The 8482-nt window shown below is 48.9% G+C and overlaps 1 protein-coding gene across 1 annotated transcript; it reads left to right on the top strand.

Moving 5' to 3' along the window:
- The first annotated feature begins 4633 nt into the window (after positions 1-4633).
- Positions 4634-6171, top strand: LOC135827245 (uncharacterized). The gene is made up of 2 exons (XM_065339774.1): positions 4634-5324; positions 5654-6171. The coding sequence occupies exons 1-2, from the start codon at positions 4634-4636 to the stop codon at positions 6169-6171; spliced, it is 1209 nt and encodes a 402-aa protein (XP_065195846.1).
- Positions 6172-8482: the final 2311 nt, after the last annotated feature.

Genomic DNA, 8482 nt, shown 5'->3' with positions numbered 1-8482 from the left:
GAGTTTCACTCGCCAGCTTCACTCGCTGGCGAAGACTGGCCTCGTGCATCAATGCTTGCTGGGGCGGCTCAAGACGGACATGCAGAGCCTCGACTGCGTCGGAAAAGCTTATGTCACGCGTGTGAGTTAGAATTTCGGTGAACATCTCATGAGCTGTACCAACAAGGCGAGCAGGTAGTAGCCGTAGCTTTTGTTCGTCGTCGTACCCACTCAGCTCGCATGTGTGGACGAAATGCCTCATGTACGTGGTGAAATCTTGGCCTGGCTGATTTCCGAATGTCTCAGGAAGCAAAACTGGCTTCGGCAGTGGACGTGCATGTGGTGTGTCTGTGTCCGACAAACGAAAACGATGGGACAACCCTTGTACCGGCGAACTCTCACGCTCTTCAGCAATGCTCATGTCACAGCCAGCTTCAGCGAAGCTACGCTCTAGCTTTTCTTGTCTCTTGGATTTCGCTGAACGGCCCATTGTGAAAAAAAAATTGTTTTTGTATTTTTTGAATTTTCGAAAAAAAATAATCAGCAAAAATTTCCCGTAGACTCGATCGCCTATCGATATCGATCTCAATCTATTACGTAACCTATCGTGCGTAGCGGCAAACAACTAAATTTGGCAGAGACAATTCCAAATAGGCAACTACTCTACGGACACAGTGTAGACTCTATTACCCAGCTAGCAGTTATCCTATTACAGAAAACACGGGCACAGAAAATGTTCCGAAAATGTTTGGCCAGACAGGTTGGCGCCAATGCTTGACCTATGGACTGTAAACCATGGTAAACAATGCATGCAACAAAAAAACGACGAGCAGAAAGAAACACAATGCAGAAAGGAAAATATCGACGAAGACAGTGGATGAGGATATGGTTTCACTTGCGTGGGCCTTCGTGGTTCTTCATAGTCGGCGATCTCCGAAGGCGTACATACTCCGCCAGCGATGTAGTGGTGGACGTTTTCCGCTGCCACCAGTGTTAGCTGCTCCAGGCTAATGATGTCCCCTCACACCGGAACACAAGGGTATTATGATTGGATAATTAGAAGTATTCGATAAGAGTGTAAACAGAAGGAGAACAGGACAACGACAACTCAAGACTAACTACAACAGACAGAACCTGGAGCATGCGCTCTTCTATGTGAGTGGCTCATTGCCAAGGGGAACGAGCGGGAAATACGAATAGTAAGTATTCAGGTCGTAGCATACATACACCTATTACATATGCAAAGCTTGGTGTGTGTGGGTGGGGGGAGGAGGGGGGGGGGGGGCTCACGGGTGCCCGCACATGATTTTCCTGGTTCTGTATGGTTCTCCTTTCTGGTGTCTGCAGGAACAAGAAGGTAGTGGCTTTACAGTACAGGAGGTTCTTGTGAATGCGTATTTGTGAACCGCATCCCGAGACACAAATAGAATTGCCAAGAGATCATGACATTACACTATACCATGTGTGTTTACGCCAGCCTGTGTAGATGAATATTGCCCTTCATGCGTATCTTTGTTTTTGGAGTCTGCTGCTATCACCGCAAGTGACAACCAGCTAGTGCACGCCCAGTGCAGTGGCTGGTTGTCATGCTTTTATCTACACTAAGCTTACTATGGAATAGTAGTGGGTTACAGTGCGTGCGTGGATGTGGGTTCATGTTTATATGCATGTGCAGGCACGCTTTGTGAGTGTTTAGTGTGCCTGATTCTACATGCGTATTTTCACATCATTAATGCGTCAGTTTCAATTTGGTTGGGGTTATAGAGTTTTAAGCAAAGAGATCCTTTGCTTTGGAGATGATTTACAGTTTTCTTTGCCGTGCCCGGTATGTCAACCAAGTGCTTCTGACTGGTAGCATAAGAAATCCAGGTTGATAGCCAATCACGCTACTCCAGTACTGCAGTAGCGGCTATGTGTGCACTTACCCCCCCCCCCCCCCAATATTAGACACCCTTAGCAAACAACGGTAACGCTATTTGTTACGGTACTCGTACCTTGATCACCCAAATAGCGTTGAAACTGCAGCGTAAAAAGTACTAAAAACGGTATGAGGGCTGATTTATCGTTGTGACCAACGGTAAGTGTTTTGGCCAAATATTGCATAGTTCGTACGCAGTTCACCTTGTATCTCGTATATGGTGACATAAATGGTTGTACCACGCGAAATAATAGCTAATCTCGTGGCAACAGCGTACTAAAAATAGCGTCCATCTTGCTAAAGGTCGAACACAAATCACGGTATTTTCCCACTTATGAGTATTTTCCCCATTACAGTAATACCGTTACAACATAACGTTTTTTGCTAAGGGTGTCTATTGTCCACTTACCCTCCCCCCCCCCCCCTCATGGCCACTTCCTCTCCCCAATACCCACCCCCTCCCCCTCCCCCCCCCCCCCCCCAATGTCCACCTACTGTGGCATGCTCAAAACTACACCCATTCTCATGCCACTTTTAATCAGATAATACAACTCGGAAGCCTGTGTACGTGTACGTGTATGTGTATGTGTATGTGTATATGTTGGTGTATGTGGGATTCTACAGCCTTTAGCAAGATACACGCTATTTTTAGTACGCTGTTGCCACGAGAATAGCTTCGATTTCGCGCGGTACAACCATTTTGTTCACCATATACGCGATACAAGGTGAAATGCGTACGGACTATGCAATATTTGGCTAAAACACGTACCGTTGTTCACAACGATAAATCAGCCCCCATAACGTTTATACGCTGCAGCTTCAACGCTATTTGGGTGATCAAGGTACGAGTAACGTAAAAAATGGCGTTACCGTTGTTTGCTAAGTTCGCGTTCAGAGTGGCGTAAAAAACAAGCGGAATGTGAAAGTTGTCAAGGTGAATCGCTCACGTGACGTTCCCGCCAGCGTAAACACGGAAAAGGTTTCCCACCACTCTGCAGGCCAGTGGAATGCAGATTCCGGCGGCACGCGGAGCGCTTTTGATATCCTTGCAGCACATGTTCCATCTTTTCGTTTTATTTCAGCCTCTACTCTTGCAGTCTGACTGCATGCTTTTGAGTTTTGAGTTTTGACTTCTAGACTGCCAACTTCTCCCATCATGCCAAAATCTTTGTTCGACTCAGCAATGGAGAGGGAGTTCATGGAGCTGTACGTGGCGATTTTTGCGGGCCGCTCTGCAGGCAAAACGTTACTGCGAACGAGAAGCATACTCTGATCGCGGAGCGGATGAATGCCACCCAAGCACCAAACACTCCGGACATAGTATTCTTTCCGTCGACAAGCCCAAGCAAAAGCACAATGATCCAGTATCTCAACAGACTGAACTAGTTTATTTTGATGTCCAACTTAAACTGAGTCAACTCAAATAATTCAAATGTCGAAGCTTCACATGTACTGGCCATTCCAGCGGGATACACGTGCAGTGGGATTGCGATTCCCGGGATTACGCTGCAGCTTTCCGGCGGCTATTCACGCCAGTCTGAACGCGCCCTTAGGGTGTCTATTGATCTCTGTGCAACTTAACGCTCAGTCCCTGAAAGAAAACCATGATATTGTATTGCTCTGTATAACGTGATACAGAACAACGGCTGAGATTACTCAGTCTGTCAATTGATTAAATCCTGAGCAGAGTTGGCCACACACATTCATAGAGTATCACTTGATAGTAACAGAGCAGGAACTTACTAGACACACAGATTGTTGGACGTGGTACGGTGCAAAAGTCTTGATGTGTTGTGTTGGTTGATGGTTGGTAGGTAGTGCAATGAGACCCATTCGTGGCTTTGGTATATACCCGTATGTAGCTGACGTTGTTGTTACTCAAGACTTGAGAAGTGGTCAGCAGTTGTGAGGCACAGCTGAGTTGCTGAATGTCTGTAGACAATGGCCAACCACCATACTGCTGACGACACACCCGATGTGCACTATGAGATGAGAATGAGATGCTATGGTATGTATACCTGTGTGAGTCACACACTATAGAAGCTACTAGTGTATCTACAGCAACACACAAGAGTAGAACAGATATACAATTATGCCATCTCAGTATCACACGTTATGCAGAGTGATGATCAGTATCACACGTTATGCAGAGTGATGATCAGTATCACACGTTATGCAGAGTTATGATCAGTATCACACGTTATGCAAAGTTGTGATTGTAGTGGATCTGGGTCCATATTTGTGTTATAGTGTTAGACTTTTGTCTATGCATTAATCTACCCCAGTGCCCCGTCAATGACTCCCATTGCTACGAATGCGGTGCACACTAGTACTAGCTGTTGTAAGCCCTTGCTTTCTTTTTATTTTGCTGACCCCTACAGCTCTATCTTTTGTTTTTGGTGCGTGTTTCTGGCCGTGATGCCGCGACCTCAGGTCGACAGAGCAATCAATGCCCCACCATCACTGCTGCATCTCGGTGCAGCCTCTTCTCAGCAGTTGTCACGTTTGTCCTTGTCCCAGTAACATTTTCTTTCATTACTTTGGACGAGTTGGGTATGTGACCATAGTAAAAAAATGAAAAATAAATAAATGTCTGACTGGTGACATCATGCATACTACACACGTGCACCATACGACCTTGCGGCATTCACACTGTATGCTGATGGCAAAGCATGCTAATTTATCTATAGGTGTTATTCTAGGACAAGTAGTGTAGTTACAGTAGGATTTGAGGCCATGGTTCGCTTCCAGCCAGCTGCGGCTTTCAATTTTAGCTCCCCGGACCGATGGCCCGCGTGGAAGCTCAGGTTCTCACGTTTCCGAATGCCTGCGAAATTGTCGACAGAGACCGAAGAAATCCAGGTCTCCACTTTACTGTATAGTCTCGGACCCGACGCCGACCCTGTGTTTGAATACCAGCTGGGCTTGTCTGACGCCTACAAAAGGAAATATGCTGAGGTTGTCGAAGCATTTGACACGTACTTCCGTCCTGCAACGAATGTCATCCATGAGCGGGCACAATTCAAACAACTCATCCAACGACCAGGACAAACTCTAGAGGAATTTGTCCGCGATCTATATAAGGGAGCAGAATTCTGTGACTTTGGCGGAGAGAAGGATAACCGGATCAGGGACCGTATTGTGGCGCACATGTGCAACAAGCGCGTCAGCCGTGAGATTCAGATGAAGGAGGCGTCCGAACAGACCCTTGCCAAGGCACCCGCGTATGCCCGGCAAGCGGAGAAAGTTGAGGACCAGGTTGCAGCTCAGGGTCGCTCTGCAGCTGCTTCGTTGGTATCGGAGCCAGTCTCCTCATCAGCCGTCTCTCACCGCCCTGGGAACTCGGGACGCAAGCAACCCACGCAGCAGCAGCCCAACAGTGGCGCCCATGGGGAGTGCTTGGACTGTGACCGCGCTCATGCTCAGGGTAAGTGCCCAGCTCGCGGCAAGTCGTGTAATGCGTGCGGTCCAAACGCCAGGTATCCGATGTCTCCGAGTCTGCACCAGTGCGTGACAGTGACAGTGAAACTGTATTCATCGGTTCTGCTGAGTCAAGTGGGCCTACTTCACCGTGGTTTGCTGATGTGCGAGTTGTAAACCACACTGTTCTATTCAAGCTGGACACAGGCGCGGATGTTACAACGATGTCATTCATTCAAAAGACTGTCGCCAACACCTAGACTTTCTGCCTCCACAGCACCATTCAGCTACGTGGCCCTCATGATCACCTCTTACCTGTTCATGGCGTTTTCACAGCACACTACTCACATCGCCACAGATCCGCAGACATTCCTGTGTATGTCCTGGAAGGAGCTACCACTTGCCTCCTAAGTCGTTCAGCATGCTCTGATCTCGGTTTGATCCAGGGCCTGGGATCTGTGCACAACAAACCCGAGTTAGTACAGTGTATGAAGGGCCCAGCTGTTAATATCCAGCTCACGTCTGAAGCCACACCTTACCACTGCATGACTGCTCACCACTTCTACTTCAAAGTTCGCGACGAACTGTCGCGCATGGAAGAAGGTGACATTATCGCAAAGGTGGTTGAGCCGACTGATTGGTGTTCACCAATAGTTCCAGTGTTAAAGCCAAATGGGAAAGTGCGCATCTGCGTTGATTTGAAGCACCTCAAGGCATGCGTGAAACAAGAAACTTTCCAGCTCCCAAAACTGGATGACGCACTTGCTTCGCTGGCTAGTGCCACCTTGTTCTCAACACTAGACGCAGCTAAGGGTTTTGGCAACTGCCGCTCGCGCCAGACGCTGCGCACTTGACGACATTCATCAAACCGTTTGGCCGGTATTACTTCAAGCGGCTGCCATTCGGTATTACTTCGTGTGAAGGAGAGGACAAATCAACAACTCAATCTCATTCCTCTAACCGACAACTAACCCTGAAGGGCTGTCATCCTTGTTATTTTATCTTTGTGTTCGAAACTATAAAGTTGTACAATATGTGAGTACTAGAAAAGGTACTGGTAGTACAGGAAGAAGTACGCAGCATGCGCTTCTAATGTCATATATGGAGAGGTGTAAATATGAGGATGTGAAGGATGTTATAGTTATATGTATAGGGATATTTAATAGCACCAATATGATATAGTCCCAATATCACAAGAGCGAGTTTGGAAGCTTTGGTACAACTCTGAGTTTCACGTATTACTACGATCATCAGGCAACAGTTCCAATATCATCACACCATTCCCCTTCTCCGGTCACAGATACCATCCGTAGTGTGACAATGACTAAACGAGAAACAATAGATATACATATAAGATGTAACGGCACTAAAGGATATAAAGGTACAATATCATCACACCATTCCCCTTCTCCGGTCACATATACCATCCGTAGTGTGACAATGACTAAATGAAGAGAGAAACAATAGACGAAGAAGATAGGAGCAACACAGCAGGAGAAGAAAGTCACATCTGGCGAGACAATGCATCGGCGTTGCCATTGAGGGCGCCAGGCCAGTGTGGTGAAGGCCGTCTTGGCACACGCATCCTCTGCCGGAGGGATCTGCCAATACCCCCTGGACAGGTCAAGGGTGGAGAGAACTGGGCAGACCCGACAGAGTCAAGGATCTTGTCCACCAGCGGCATCGGGTGACAGTCGAACTGGGCCACCTGATTAAGGGCACGGTGGTCAACACAGAAGCGGATGGAGTTGTCCTTTTTCGGCACAAGCACAACAGGTGAGGACCACGGACTGCGGGATGGGCGTATGACGCCCATGTCAAGCATTTCGTCGACAGCATCGCGGACAACAGAATGGTGTGCAGCGGCAAGACGATATGGCCGGGATCGAATGGGTGTGGCGTCGCCAGTGTGGATGGAGGGAGCCACCACGGTCGTCCGGCCAGGCTGGGGTGAGAGAGTATCCTCAAACTCCGATAGCAGCATGTCGAGCTGCTGCCGCTGGTCCGGCGAAAGGTCGGGGTTAATGGTAGGATGGCCACCATCAACGTGTAGAGGTGAGCTGTCGTCGAGCAGCAGCTCCGTGTCTGGGTCGTCCTCCGCCATAGGAACGGTGAAGGGCGCGAGCTGGGGCCGGCAAAATCTCCGTAGGAGGTTGATGTGGAAAACCCGATATCGCTTCATGCGGTGGGGTCCCATGTCAATCCCATAATTGACCTTGTCGACCTTGCGCCGAACAGGGTAAGGGCCTTGCCACACGGCTTCCATCTTGCGAGCCGAAGCCGGAAGCAAGAGCAGTACCTAGTCCCCGGAGCAAATGTGCGTTCCCGACTCAGGCGGTCATAGTAGGCTTTCTGCCGTTGCTGCAAGGTGGGAGCCAGCCTCAGTCGATATTCGTTCAAGCCGGGCTCGCATGGTGAGTACGAACTGGGCAGTAGTAGTCCGGAGCTCCTCTGCTGGCTGAGCCCAAGCATCGCGCACGAGATCCAGTGGGCCGCGGACATGGCGGCCATACAATAGCTCAAATGGTGAGAAACTAGTGCTGGCTTGAGGCACCTCTTGATACGCAAATAAAGCATATGGGAGCACCTCGTCCCAACTTCGCCACACATCAGCAGCAAAGCGACGAAGCTTACTCTTGAGGATAGCATTGAACCGTTCAACGAGGCCATTGGTCTGTTGATGGTACGGAGTGGATGTGGTGAGCTGGATACAGAGTAAAGCAGCAACTTGCCGGAGGACGTCCGATGTAAAGTTGGAGCCTTGGTCAGAGAGGATTTTGTCTGGCAGTCCTACTCTGGAAAAGATGGACATCACTGTGACGCATCAGCCACGGTAGCCGACCAAATATTGGAAAGAGCGACTGCCTCCGGATAGCGGGTGGCATAATCCACCAAGGTGAGTATGTACTTCTTGCCGGACTGCGTACGCTGCATGGGGCCAATAATATCGATAGCTACCACCCGGAAGGGCTCACCAATAACAGGAAGAGGAATAAGTGGTGCCCGATCGTGACGCAGAACACGGGCGGTGCGCTGACATGGTTCACAGGTGGAACAATACTTTCCAGAATCTACACTGGACGATTCTGGAAATGGTGGGACCAGTCCAATTTGCTATCAAGTGTTACACCAAGGTGCTAGTGACGAGGGGTTATAGGTATCGGG

This window comes from Sycon ciliatum, chromosome 11 (genome assembly GCF_964019385.1).
Source record: "Sycon ciliatum chromosome 11, ocSycCili1.1, whole genome shotgun sequence".
NCBI lineage: Eukaryota > Metazoa > Porifera > Calcarea > Leucosolenida > Sycettidae > Sycon > Sycon ciliatum.
Note: the sequence above shows the minus strand (reverse complement) of the source record. Positions and strands in the feature narration are given on the sequence as shown.